At 34.7% G+C, this 15,211-nt stretch overlaps 1 protein-coding gene across 1 annotated transcript; it reads right to left on the bottom strand.

Moving 5' to 3' along the window:
* Positions 1 to 1,124: 1,124 nt before the first annotated feature.
* LOC135607434 (acetyl-coenzyme A carboxylase carboxyl transferase subunit alpha, chloroplastic-like) lies at positions 1,125 to 10,188 on the bottom strand. Its single transcript, XM_065099249.1, has 9 exons — positions 10,056 to 10,188; positions 9,868 to 9,987; positions 7,679 to 7,753; positions 6,136 to 6,243; positions 5,882 to 6,042; positions 4,373 to 4,487; positions 4,124 to 4,278; positions 3,353 to 3,404; positions 1,125 to 1,542 (listed from the first exon to the last, which is right to left on the bottom strand). Exons 1-9 carry the CDS (start codon positions 10,155 to 10,157, stop codon positions 1,381 to 1,383), a joined length of 1,050 nt encoding a protein of 349 aa, XP_064955321.1. The 5' UTR covers positions 10,158 to 10,188; the 3' UTR covers positions 1,125 to 1,380.
* Between the last annotated feature and the right edge of the window lie 5,023 nt (positions 10,189 to 15,211).

The following is a 15,211-nucleotide window of genomic DNA, read 5'->3' on the forward strand; positions in this document are numbered from 1 at the left end:
ATAGATTTAAGATGAGCAATAATGAACCTACTCTTTATATAAAGAAGGAAAGTGAATAAAATATTCTAATGGTTTGCCTCTATGTTAATGATATTATATATATGGATTCATCTAACTCTTTTATGGTAGAATTTAAAAAGTGTATGATGAATAAGTTTGAAATGTCAGATCTAGGTATACTACATTATTTTCTTAGGTTTGAAGTGAAGCAAGGATCAGATGTAATTTTTATTTCACAAATAAAGTATGCAATAGATCTACTCAAAAAATCTAATATGATTAATTGCAAAGCTGCAGCAACACCCATGAATGTAAATAAGAAATTAAAACTTGAAGATGGTACATGTATGACAAATGCAAGATATTACAGAAGTTTGGTTGGAGGTTTGATTTATCTAACTCATACTTGACCAGATATTACCTTCTCTGTTGGTGTAGTATCCAGGTTTATGTATAGCCCAAGCAAACATCATCTCAGAGCTGTTAAATGAATTCTACATTATATTGCTGGAACTACAGATTATGGTATTTGGTATTCTCATAATTTTAAATGTAAATTATTTAGTTTCACTGATAGTGATTGAGCAGGAGCTTTAGATGATAGAAAAAGTACTTCATTCAATATTTTTAGCCTCGAATCAAGAGCTATATCTTGGGGTTCAAAAAAGCAAGCAACAACTACGTTATCGACATCAGAAGCAGAATATGTAGCCGCAACATCAACAGCTTATCAAGCAATATGGCTTAGAAGATTTCTTGAAGATCTTCATCAAGAACAAAAAGAAGCAACAGAAATATTTTGTGACAACAAAGCCACAATGGCAATGACGAAGAATCCAACATTTTATGAAAGAACGAAGCATATAGAGATACGCTATCATTTCATTTGGGATCTTGTAGCAAGTGGAGTCATAACAATAAAGTATTGTAAAACAGATGAATAAGTTACGAATATCCTCACCAAGTCGCTTCTAGTTCAAAAGCATATTTATTTCATGTCTCAAATCGGTGTATATAACCATGAATTAAGGGGGAGTGTTGAGAATTGATTCATGGTAGTTATCTAGGTAGTTACTATGTTCTAGGTAGTTTTAGGCATGTTTCAAGAAGTGGCCCATGATCTAGAAGTTATAGGATAGTTTCTATTATAACTTACTCAATCATGGGTGACATGATGGAGTGAGGTAGTTATCACTAGGTCCTATAAATAGGACCATAATTCATGAAGCAAGATAGAGTCAGAAAACACTTGAGAATATCTTGTAAGTGTTCTATGTCAATCCTCTTGTTTTAAATACTACATCGATTTTCTTGATCGAAAAGATTCTTTTTAATTACATTGTAGTATTTTATTTTTATCGTTTCCTTCCTCCTCCATCCCTAACATATGTCAGCTGTAACTTGAGGAACATCAGCTTCCTTCTTTTTCATGTTAAGTTTGATCTCTGGTTCCACATGTTCACCTTCCACAAATCCCCCAAGTACCCAGAACTTCATATGTTGCATGTTAAGTAAACTATCCTTGTCCATTCCACCAAGCTCCTGAATTACACAATAAACTCATGATCTTTACAATATAAATGAAACAACAAAGTTAAATTTTAAATTTTAAAATATTTTAAAACAGACCAAAATGCAGCACTAAGGTTCTTCTGTTATCGAAAGATGCTAACATAATTATTAACTACACTTTCTTTCGAGAAACTGAATGTTATAAAACATATTGAGGAAAAAGAGTTTTATACTATCTACAAAAATCGGATGTCTTCTGATCAGGAGATGGTAGCCCCTACTTCTCAAATTAAAGATTTCAAGGTAAGGGGATTTCACTACAAATTTGTTACATTTAATTCCATATTACATTTGATTGAACAAGGTAAACTATTTCATAAAGCTTATATTGGTGGATTCTGTATATATCAAGTGCTACAAAAAGAATGCAATTGATTTTTTTTTTTTTTAAACAAGAGCTTCTTTTAATGATAACTACGTTCTATCCTCAACTAAGAATAGCTTATAGATGAGATTTCAGCATATCTTAAAGTTTTTGAATTTACAGGATATCACATTAAATGAGATTAATAATTGTAGCCATGCAAGAGAAATTGGTACAAGAAAAAGTAAGGGAATAATAAATAACTGCAGCCGTAGAGTAGAATTTTGCACAAACACGGTAAGGGAATAAAGAATATTTAATCATCAAGAAAAAGATGAACAAAATGAAGATAGTGTTTCCAATTATTTCATCAAGTAGGTCGTTTATTAACACCAGATTACACATGCAAAAAATTATAAACTACATATACCTCCATGGCTTTCATGATGGTAAATTTTCTCTTAGGAAGTCCAAAGTTGGATCAATATGTGCACCACCTAGTAGTTCCTTGATAGAACCATAGTGGATTCTAAGCTTGGGATTGATCTTTTTAGGGGATCGGTCTCCTTGGAATTCTATAAGGGTTTCTTCCTCCAAGTTGCTGCTCAAAGGCTAGGCTGCTAAAAAGATTTATCTATTTCTTATCAAAAGATGATGAATACATGACTATTTATAGATAGGACTTCTAAACCCTAACTCCTAATAGGACTCCTACTCAAGACTCATATTTCTAACCAACTCCTAATAAGACTCCTACTATAAGAAGTAACCTCCCAACTAACCCTAACCTTAGCCGGTCTCGTCACCTCTTTAATAGGGGTTGACTAGATAGATTTTATATGAATGTCTCTTTCAATAAAATTCAATTAGGATTCTCCTAACTAGAGTCCTAAGAGATAAATGATGACATCACATAAATCGAGATGTATGAACAAGTGCTAGCACAAGGTACATGGATTAACTGAATAAGGATAGCTTATCAAGTAAAGAACAATAGCAGAAACCAAAAAAGAAAAACAAGACCAAATTTACCAGAAGAGAAGTTAATTCACATAACTAATGGATACATGTAGAATAGAACATTTTGTATAACACATAAGCACAGAATTCCATAAACAAAGAGTTATAACCTTTAAATGGTCAGTATGCATGTGGTTCTGGAAAAAAAAAAAATGAGGAACTATAAGAAAATGCATATCATAAAGATCCTCTGTTACATATTATGCACGGTCTTCGTGTGTCCGAGATGATTATGGTTATTTATGCTAAAAAAAGAAGCACACTCATTCACATAAGAAAAAGGCTGCCTTACTGGAATGATCCAGTCAGCTATCTTTAAATTACACAGTTTGGTGGCTGTGTAATGGTGGCTGTGTTTTTTAGTTTCTCTGCTGCTTGACAAGTGATACAAATTATTAAACCATAAGAAAATATCTGCTGTTTAAAAAGGTTATGGAGCTCTCACAGAGCGTGTACCTTTGGAGCTTCTTGAGAGGTCTTCCACAAAATTGCAGCACATGCTTCTGGGCTGCACAAAACAGACCATATATAATAGGCATTACATGATACAGAAAACAAATCTTGTTAATAGCATACATAGTGACAATCACATCATGCTTACTTAATATTGTGTTTGATAGCAAAAGAATAGAAACAAAACAGAAACTCTAAAGTGCCACTATCAGTTGGGCAAACAGCTGAAAGGCCAATAACTTTGTAAGAAATATCTATTAAGGAGATTTTATCACATTTAACAATTAAATTATATATCAATTCCATACAACTGCGAACATTTTATATGTCACAACCCAGGCCTAACGAGCTAATTGACTCGTCCCTTAAGAGCTTGATGTGTCAAGGCCCAGCATAGCCCAATTTAAACCCTCATATGATGCATATAAGACGTAGTCGTAACTTCATTCATGGGTAGTCTTTTTCTACTCGATCCTATCAACTTCGTTGATCTAAACCAGTAGCCAAAATACTTAAACTGAAATTAATAATAATACACCTATCAAAACCTTATAAGTCAGTTTTAGTTTTAGTCCACTTCCGATGTGAGATTAATCAGGATCTAGTGCATTTCTTAGATTATATACTCTTTTTTGCTTTGCATACCATGTGGAATCATCAAATAGCCAGACCTAGTTAATTTTTACAGTATCTTCTTTGGTTGTGCTGGAGACAAGAAGTGTAACTGCTAGTATATAAATCTCCTCATGCAATTAAAAAGAAACTTAAGATCACCTGGCAACATAAAAGACAGAATTCTCCAACATGTATAACTTATTTGCACAGCCAATAGCAAGAGCTCCACCAGATCCACCTTCACCAATCACAACGGTAACAATTGGAATCTTTACGCCAAACATGGCCCTTAAATTGAAGGCAATTGCTTTTCCCTAAATTATTAAACATGTTATGAAAAATATATATTAACTACGAACATGAACAGGATACCTGACAATCTAGTTTAGAAGAAAAATAGAGTGATACCTGACCAAGTTCTTCAGATCTAAGATCAGAAAATGCCCCAGGTGTGTCAATAAATGTGATGATGGGAAATCCATGGTGGTCCGCATACTTCATCATGTGCAAGGTTTTCCAGTAGCTACACAGTGGCATATAAGCTTGTGAGCTAATCAATTTCATCACAATAATGGATCCAATGAAGCCAAATATATTTTTATCAATTGAATATTTAATATTAGTAACTATATACTCTAGACATAATTCTTTTTATAATTTATCTCAAATCATAAGATGATATCATGCAATTTGTGGTATTGGCTGATTCCGATACGACGTCCCTAAATATCTGTATCATCCAAGAGGAACCCTATTTTGACCAAATTTTTGGCCTTATCCTTCAAAATAATGTCAAAACTGTCTTAAACTCCAGTGAAGTTATTCAATTTTGATGATACCAAGAAAAAGGAAAAAAAAAATATGAAGGAAGGAGAAGGGGTGGGAAAGGAGAAGAAGAAATTTGAAATGGAGGAAAAACAAAAAAAATGTGACTATGACCGGAAAAGAGGCATTGTTACCATTGTGTTTGCTATCTATTGCAATTATTAAATTTGTCCAAATACCACTATTGTTGTTACAGTATTTAATGTATATTGTATAAGATAGAGAGAAAAGAATGTTAAGGACAGGGAAACATAGTAAATAAATTCATAAATTGGAGAAGGATGTATCATGCTCTTTTTAAATGAAGTTTTTTATATATTTGTCTTTACACAACTCCATGGTAATTTGTTAAGCACTGTAACAACAGCGAGACTAATTGCTTTTCTTAAAGCTACAAGTACATAAATTTTAGAGCTTTTCTGACATATATAATAGTTATGCACTACTTTCAAATTGTCTTCAAATAAATATGTATTTTTTTAAATGAATTACTCTTTTCTTTTTATTGCTATCTTTTATATTATATTTTAATCTTTCATAATTTAGTTTTATATGCTTGTTTAAGTTCAATATTTTATGAAATATGAAAGAAATGTTTGACCATATAATGTTTGTCTTTACAATTTTATTTTAAATATTTCCTATTTTAGCTAGTTTGTGAATTCTTATTTTTTATTTATAGAGTTATTTTCTCAGGCAATCCCAATCACATTGATCTAGTGATTCTGATCCATACAATTTTGTGCTGATTTTTAAAACCATGCATTGTGAAACTAATGAGTACATAGTATGATAGTAAATAGGCGTACACTGTGTTAAGTTGTTGGCCTACATATAATAATTCATAATTCACCACATTTTCAAAGAAAACAAATAAACACACATTAGCATACTGCAAGCCTGTCAGAAAAACATATCAACCACAGTTATATTTACTTATTACATATGTAGAGTCAGTATTCGTGTTAAATTCCTGATCTATAAACATTATGAAATCACTGCATTGTCCAAGATATCAAAAATCATGCATAACCAGATATTCAAGACTCTCAGAAAGAAAAAATATCAAGAACATTCATATTTATTCATTACCCATGTGGAGTCAGCATTCCAAAGTTACGCTGAATATGTTCCTTAGTGTTCCTGCCTTTCCGGTGACCAATTAACATATAGCTTTTTCCATCTATACTTTCTATACCTAGAACAATAGCAGGATCATCATAAGCTGCACAGCCTCCATGGAGCTCAACCCACTGCAAGAAATGAACAGTAACCATGAGGCAAAGTTGATGTGGAAACAACGGCAGAAAAAGGTACTGATTAGAGAATATATTGCAACAGAATACCTTGTCGGTGATGTTCAAAACATGGTCGAGGAATGTTGGTCTGTTGGGATGACAAGCAATATGCAATAGTTGAACTGGAGTTAATTGTGTGTACAGATCTTTCACCGCCTGAAAGTTTCCAATATAAGAAATAGAAACTAATTGACTAAAAATCTTTGTTTTATTCTATACAAGAGAGTATACATATTCCAATAAAATGTCAATAGAATGAATAGCACTTTTGACATGTGAAAATAGAATACTTTCACTAATATCAACATCACAACCATAAATTACCAAGGACAGCATGCTAAATATCATTGGGTAAAAAAAGATTATTGAGCTTCACATATGTTTTGCTAGTTTAAACTTGAAATCAGGACCTGGTGCTTGACCCAAACAAACTAACTGGATGGAGATAATTAACTTCACAAGAGAAATAAAGACTTCAAGATATCTACTGAAACAACTTGATTTGCCAGATCTAGCATATTTTTCTCTTCTCTGATTTCACATTTGAGCCGACCAGTAATCTACTTAGCACCAGGCATCTGCTTGTAATTACAAATTGCAAATGGATGTTAATGTGACAAGCAAACTCTTTCATGACTGAAATCCTTGAGGCTTCCAGGTTGTAGCATCAAATCACAGTATTTGGTGATAAAGGTCTGAGTAGATTGACGCAAGAAATTTGTTTTGTTTATTTATCATTTCTCAAAGAACACAGATGCATATAACTTGTCAAATTACTGCAATTTGTCAGATAAGGATACATCACATTCCCTTAACAAATATTAAAGAGTGAAACACATCAAACACAGAATATAGTCTGCCACCAATCTGTGTGAAAAAAATAAAATAAAATAAATGATTTTATCTGTAAAGTATGTTATATATATTGGCCTAAGGGACACAGGTGAACAAATACATGGCCCAAGATCAAGATGAAGTAGTGATCATGAGAAATACAAAATTTCAGAAGATTGAAGAATCACAATCAACCAATGCAGGAAGCATGTATAAATGTTGATAATCTCATGAATATACAACAGACTGAAATGGCTCCAACTTGTTTCAAGGATGCCTTTCTATTCAAACTGTACTAGTTAAAAACTCACGTGTTAAAATCAAACAGATGCAAGTAAACTGGATAGAGAAATTAGCATATTCTACACATCACAGGAAATTTTATTTGTGAAATTCATCAATAAAGTAATCCTCTAGAAAGGTTTATACTTAAGATTAACAGTCTTCAGACGTATTTGTTAAGAATCCAGATGAAGTAGCAGAAGACCTTATACATGGGCTGAATATGTAAACAATATTAATCATGACATATCTCCCATGATATGGTAAATTATCGAGCTCTTATGGTTTCACATCTTTCAATTATCCAATTATTATTTATAAAACTCATGTTAATCTACCACCAGATCATGTACTCTGTACTAAATGTAGCACATAAAGATTTCAAACCCTAATTAATCTTGTTTTTTTCCTGTATGCAAACAGGTTGTTATTTCATACTGAGGATGTGGTATTAAAAAGGTATTCAAAATTTAACCTTCTGGTATTTGCTTTCCAATAGATTAATTTGATCAGTGAAGTCCATAATAATCTCATCAGCCACTTTATGCACCTGTATAGCAACGAAAGAATAATAATTAGGCACGATGCGATAACACATAGCACCTAAAATCATTGCAAGATAGCTAAAAAAGTAGCTAGCATGAATAATAAAAGTAAGTAAATGTCCAGAAAGAAAACATGATCATGAATACTGCCAAAAAACAAAATATAACTCGAGCGTTCATAAGAGAATGCTTGCAGTATTATTTAGGAAGGACGGCCCTTTTAAGTAAAGGATAATAGGATGGATATTATACACTGTGAATTTAAACAACTGTAACTATCATTTTCAGATAAATGAGTAGCAGGACAAAGTTCATCATGCAAAGAAGGAATAAAATATTATACTTGAACAAGAATTGATAACAGAATTTAGTGATTCACAGAGTAAGACTACCCAAGTATAACATAGAGCTAATTTAAAAGCATCGATAAGAAGGGTCACTAAATGACAGTAATGACTTTTCTTGCAGCTGTCACCTCATAATTTAACTCAAATTTATAACCAGAATTAATTAACATTAGAACAGCAAAAACAGAACATTAATGCAAGCTATCACTCTTCTGCCTAACATCAATTCTAAAAGAAAGGATAATATCCACTTCGAGGAAATCAGGAAGTTTGAAGATGCAAGATTCGTTCTTGAAGAAGGATAAAATTGCAGTAAAAAAACACCAAATTGGTGACAAAATGTAAGCTATCAGGCGTCCCAGTCGAGCAGACAAAATGATATAATCACCAGAGACTGAGATCTCCGGCCCAGAAATCAACAAAATCTATCATACCTCACGAATTCACTACGCTAATCAAAGCCAAAGCGAGAAACCATAGGCGACATTGCAAAAACTTGGAACGACTCTCATGCACAAAGAGATCTTCCTAAAAAAATCCGTAAACTAGAACACTTACCTGGTATTTTCGATCCACCAGCTTGTCACTGCTGATCCAAAGAGCAAGAGGACTAAAGGCTCAGAGATATACGGTTAGGTTCCGGGAGCTGATATCTCGGACTTGTTCGAGGGAGGAAACAATGGCATCCATTAAACAAAGCTCAGGTGAGTAGTCAGGGCGACGGGTAGGAAGGGGAAGCGGGCGTGATGCGAGCTCGGGCGAAAGCCACGAAGCGAAGAGAGGATCCCAGGCGGGACGCTTCCCGGGACCCACAGGTTCGGCCTTTACCTCACTTGCTTCATGATTCGTGCCACTGGTACGCCTTCGAAACTGGGCCCGCAACGTGGACGGTCGAGATGTGAGAATTGACGTAGCTGGGTGGTCAGGATTGGTTAGAACCGTGATTCATGGTGCTTTCCAAATGTTCGCAAATGATGTTTTGCCTGTGCACACTCGGATTGCAACTGTACCACCGTATGTGAAGATTTACGCACCAGTGTCGTTGCGTAACGCATTTGATGAAATATGTGTTCAGGGGAAATATGTCTGCTCGATGTAACGGGCCACGCCCAGTCCGTTGACATCGCAGCATATCACTGCCTATTCGGAAGGCAGTGTTACGGTATCTCGTTATAATCGTTTTGAAGCCTTCCTCAGTTTCGGATGCGAAGGAAACGGGTTTGCGATTCAAAGTATTAGCATAAAATATATAATCCTGCTATCAGTAATACAAAAAATTTTGATGTCAGGATTAAAATCAAATAAAATTAAATCTAATAATATATTACGATACGTACTTTTTTTTATTGTTGTGATCTACAAGCGCTCTACAAGCGCTACTAAATTCTTCTTTTTTCTTCCTAGATCACCTAGATTGATGGATTAAGAAGGAGATTGAGAGATCACCCCTTTTTAACCCCTAGTAAATTATGGAGATTGGATTAGGAAGATTAAGAGAAAAACTTTAATCTCTCAATGCTTCCCATTAGTCAGGGTCTAGATAAGTTATTCCGATTTTATCACATAAGGAATTCTATTTTAACTAAACTTCTTTTCTATTAACCATTAACTATTATCATAATCCATTCGTATCTATAATATATCTTATTTAATTAAATAAATTAAATAGATACACGTACAAGAGGAAGCGAGATCGGACTCGTCTGCGCAGAGGAAGCAGAAAAATCAGGGGGTATGAGATGTTCGAACAAAACTTAGGGTTCCAGTCTCACCTCCGGTGGATCTACGACGGTGATACTCTCCTCCGGCGAGGACTCGAGCAGATCGTGGAATTCGGAGAGGATATCCTCCGGAACCGCGGAGAAATCGCAGCTCAAGCGCTTCGGGACGATCTACGGAGAGAGGGTTAAGAAACGCGATGGATGGAGCAAAGGGAAGGATGGGGGTTTTACGGGAGAACCTTAGGGCGGTACTTCGAAGGAGGAGGGGTTTCCTTGGGTCGCCCCCCATGACTCGCCGGGCTCGGAGCACGTCTCGGGGTTTGGAGCACGGAGTGCTTCATTGCTGGCGTCGGCGGGCGCGAAATGTGACTTGGGGGAGCGGTATTTATAGCCCCTTACTACAAGGCTCCAGTAGCGTGAGTTGTACTACGTCGGCCCAACTCAAGCCCACTTCACCCAATCCCACTGTTAGGTACTAGGTTTTTAAGCAAAATATTCCTCATGACTCAGAGAGCTCATTCTAATAATAAATTAATTTTATCATTTTATAATTTATATAATAAAATAATAGTAATAGCTTAGATTACAATGTATTATCACATAAGTATGGTCAATGTATTTATATTTATGTTGAGATATCCGAATTGGTCATTGTATTATCACATAAGTAATATATTTTCAAGTTTGAATCTACGGTATGTAAATATTTTCAGCTGGAAAGCTTCTTAGTGGAAAAGTCCATTTGATCATAGATCACATCAGGGAATACAACATCCAATCGAATCCATGTACTGGAATCTGTCCCATAGCATCAGGTTGTTCTTCCATCTTCCCATGCTTGCATGCATGCTTCACTATACATATTGATGTTCATCATTGGCTCATTTAATAACTACCTCAATCATGATCTAAATTATAGGGTGATTTTAATAACTACCTCAATCACGATCTAGTAGTTATAAGGTAGTTTCAATAACTACCTCAATCATGAGTGACATGGGAAGTGAGATAGTTAAGTGTGTACACTTGGAAATATTTTGTAAGTATCGAAATGATTCCTTTTAATTACATTGTAGTATTCTGTTTTATCATTTTCTTGCTCCTCCATCCCTAACATTTATGATATCAGAGCTTAGTCTAACTGGGCATTATGACTTTCAATGGTAATTCCATATCTCAACCCCTTATTCTCATCTTCTCAAGCAAATGTAATGAATTTTAGAGTATCAAGATGAAGACTTTATTCAAGTCTCAAGATCTTTGGGACTTAATAAAGAATAGATATATGGATCCGGATGATGAAATCAAACTAAGGGAGAATAGAAAGGACTCAAAAGACATTATTCTTCATTCAATAAATTGTACATGAGACAATCTTATCGAGAATTGCAGCGACAACCTCAAAGCAAGCTTGGTTGATACTCTAAAATGAATTTCAAGGCTCATCAAGGGTGATTACGGTAAAACTTCAAACCTTTCGTCGTGAGTTTGAAATTTTGTTAATGAAAAGCAATGAATCAGTACAAGATTTTATTTCTCGAGTGACTGAAATTGTTAGTCAAATGAAATATTATGGTGAACATCTTCCTGATCATATAATTGTTGTAAAAGTTTTGAGAAGTTAAACTCCGAAATTTGATCATGTTATTACGGCAATTGATGAGTCAAAAGATTTATCTACATATTTATTTGATGAACTAATGGGTTCCTTGTAAGCACATGAAGCAAAGTTGAATAAGTCATTTGAAAAAAGTGAAAAAATAAAGCATTTCAAGTTAAGGGGGAGTCTTCTACTTCAAAAGAAGATAAAAAATCAATAGGAAGAGGATGTGGCAGAGGAGGATTTCGTGGTAGAGGAAATGAAAGAAGAAGAGGAAGAGGATACTTTGATGGGCATGATGAACAAAGACAATCAAATTATGATCAAAAAAATTATAAGAGTATAATTCAATGTCACTACTATAAAAAGTTTGATCACATGAAGACAGATTGCTGGAAAAGAGAAAAGCAAACAAGCTATTTGGAGGAAAATGAAGAAAATAGTAAATTGTTTGACTTATTCACAAGTTCATGATATCTCAAATGATATTTGGTTTTTGGATAGTGGATGTTCTATTAGGATCAAGAGTCAGCACTAAGAGGGGGGGGAGGTGAATTGGTGCAGTAGTAAGATAATGACGGTTTAAAAACTTTCGTATGATAAAATTATTTCTAACGTAAAATCGTTTTTGAAAACTTAACTTGAAAGCGAGTTCATAAAAGAGTACAGCAAAAGTAACGAGGAAGTAAAGCACATATGGAGGTTTGCAGTAAGGTAAATAGCAATAAGTAAATGCAAACAAGAGTTTTAGAGTGGTTCGGTCAACGTGACCTACATCCACTTTCGGTTTCCTCTTCCGACGAGGCCACCGACATCTACTAGAGGCCTTCCTTCAATAGGCGAAGGCTAATCACCTTTTACAACTCAATTCTCCTTTTATCGGGTTTAGGAGATAACCCTTACACCCCCACTCACTCCTCTCTCAATCTATTCTAACACTTAGAACTTTGAGAGGAGCTCACACAAGATTGCAGCAGCGTTTCTATACTTTTTTACTCTCAATACTTGTATACTTTAACCAGGGATGGGAGGGGTATTTATAGGCTTCAAGTTGATTCAAACTTAGAGCCTAAAACTTTCCCATCCCGGGTTCCCTAGGCATGGGCGGTACCACTGCCTACGCTGGGCGATACCACTGCCCAGTGTCAATCTGACTAACACTGCCCTGGGCGGTACCACCACCCAAGTCTGGCAGTACCACCACCTGGGGTGCAGTGCTGGACAGTACCACTTCCCAAACTGACGGTACCACCGCCTGGCACCTTACCAGGGGCGGTACAACTGCCCAGATTGGTGGTACCATCACCTGACACAGTCTCGAAGATTGTGCCACGACGGTAAGACTTCTTGGGACACTGTTTGGGCTTCTTATTGGGCCCAACATAGTTCTTACATGGGCCTAGCTGACCCCTAATTAGGTTGGCCCAAATCCAAGCTCAATTACGTGTTAACTACAAAATCCTAGGACATTTGCTAAGCTAAACAAGTCCCTATGTCTATTCTTTCGGTGATCTTCCGACGAACTTCCGATGGACTCCCAGCAAGCTCCTAAACTTCACGATGATCTTCTTGGCAAGTTCCAATAAGCTTTTTTGGCAAGCTCCTAGACTTCTCGGATGGTTCCCGCAGAACTTTCGACGAAACATCCGGACTTCCGACGAACTCTCGAACTCCCAATGTGATCGCGTTCTTGACTCCGGGACTTTATTTTGCTACATGTCTTGCCATCGTAATTAATCCTGCATATGTAAAATATACTTCAATCTAGACAATTAATACTAAGCATCAATCAAGTTGCCCGGCATGTCATTGGTCCCTTGACGTTTCGTCCGATTTTTAGGCACATCGTCCTCTCTTACGACCTATTGCCCAATCGGTTAGTTGACTCCGCAACTCCGATATCCTTAGTGCAATATCCACTTTTCTTGGCTCGATGCCCGAATCCATAGCCCGAAGCATTCTATCGATACATCGACCGATCCACTAGCCCGACGTCCAATCTTCTGACATGTTTTTTCGGCCCAACATGATTTTTCCTGCTTTAATTGTCTCATCCTGATCGAAGCATCCTACGTCACTCAAAACGTAGATTAAAACATAAACACATATCAATTGGTTTCATCATCAAAATATGAGATTCAACAATCTCCCCCATTTTGATGATGACAACTAATCGACGACGGAGTTAACCTTAACTCCCGGAGTTTAAACAAACTCCCCCTATCAATATACCATATTGATAGAAACTCTTGGATTCAAAAATCCAAGCAACATGTCATGATCAAATCATGGATGACAACAACATACTTTTCCCCCTTTGTCATGAACAAAAAGGAGAAGTTTCAACTCTTATGAGTTCAGAGATATATATTCAAATCATTGTATAAAAAACATAGTATCAAATTTTATCATCATGCAATTTGTAAGCTAAAAAATTTAACAAGTTCTACAACATACAAGTTAGCCAATTTTATAACATTTTAGAACATGCAAGCTAGCAGTTTTGAGATTTTCAAGAAAGCAACTCTTGTTTCTTGAAATATACAAGTTGCAAACTAGCAAATTTTTGCTTCCTTTATAATGTTTGAGCTCACAATTTTGCTTCCGTTGCAAAGTGTAAGATTAGCATGTTTAGCATCTTGAGATAGACAAGATAGCACATTTTTATATTTTCTTGAGATTTCAAGTTAGCAATTATCGGTGATGTTAAAGATAGCAATTTCTTCTCTTTTGAGAAGTATAATTTTTGCTTTCTTCTTGAATTGTGCAAGCTAGCTAGTTTGCCTCTTTTCATGATGTCCACGCTATAAATTCTTGTTCGCCCTTTATCATTGTCGAAAAGAAAGGAAGACCCATTACATCAATTTTTAAATTATGATAAAAATATGTAATTATTCTTATTTGTGCATCATTATATTTTTAAATTAGAACATGCATAATTTTAAAACTTTACATTTTATTTTTCATGCACGATACCGAAAAATAAATCATTCATCATTATGAGAATATCATACATGATACTAAAACATTAAGCATTTAACAATATTTTGATCATGATACACATCATATGCATCACACATATCATCACAATAAAAGCATAAGTATTGTATGCATTATTCCAAATCATCATTCTTGGGTATCATTTTAGAAAATGATATTTATTGATTTTCATATAATTTCAAAAAATCATAGTGTTACATGTATTTTTATCTAAGGAAAAAATCATAGTGTTGCATATATCATTCCAAAACATTTCAAGCCATACAAGTCATAAATACAAGGAAATTATGTCATGAAAGATAAGACTGTGAATACCAAAAGATATGATTCATAAATAATTTCTTTTTTAATAAAATATAAGAAGTCATGGTGAACGATCTTGATTTATATAAAATTTTAAAACATAATTATCAAGATCATGGTTAGTTTTATAGATCTCCTCTTTAGTAAATGGTAAAAGGAAACATAGGAGTACAAAGAAGAGATCATGATTGAAAAAAATCAAATAATTTCAAGAGATTAAGATCGAATAAAACTCATTCAAATCAAAATCGTCAAATCAAAATCATTTTCAAGAGATTCAAGAACAATGCTTTTCTCTTTTTAGTTGTTTAAATTCATGTGATTTATTTTATTTATGCCAAATAAAAATATGCATCAACGTTTAGGATTGAAAAATGAATTTCGTCATAAAAACCATCAAGACTAATAAATCACAAAAATCATCATGTATAACTTTAAAATCTCATACATAAAATCATCAAATCATGATATCAAAACTTCAATATTTTCATT

The sequence above is a fragment of the Musa acuminata genome, chromosome BXJ2-3, assembly GCF_036884655.1.
Source record: "Musa acuminata AAA Group cultivar baxijiao chromosome BXJ2-3, Cavendish_Baxijiao_AAA, whole genome shotgun sequence".
NCBI classification, from domain to species: domain Eukaryota; kingdom Viridiplantae; phylum Streptophyta; class Magnoliopsida; order Zingiberales; family Musaceae; genus Musa; species Musa acuminata.

Excerpts from the sequence above, each read along its gene's own strand:
- LOC135607434 (XM_065099249.1), bottom strand. The coding sequence starts at position 10,157 with ATGAAGCACTCCGTGCTCCAAACCCCGAGACGTGCTCCGAGCCCGGCG. Across the intron at positions 7,754-9,867 it reads CCGTCGTAGATCCACCGGAG|GTGCATAAAGTGGCTGATGA; the intron begins GTGAGACTGGAA and ends GTTGCTATACAG. Across the intron at positions 4,488-5,881 it reads GGAATGCTGACTCCACATGG|CTACTGGAAAACCTTGCACA; the intron begins GTAATGAATAAA and ends GCCACTGTGTAG.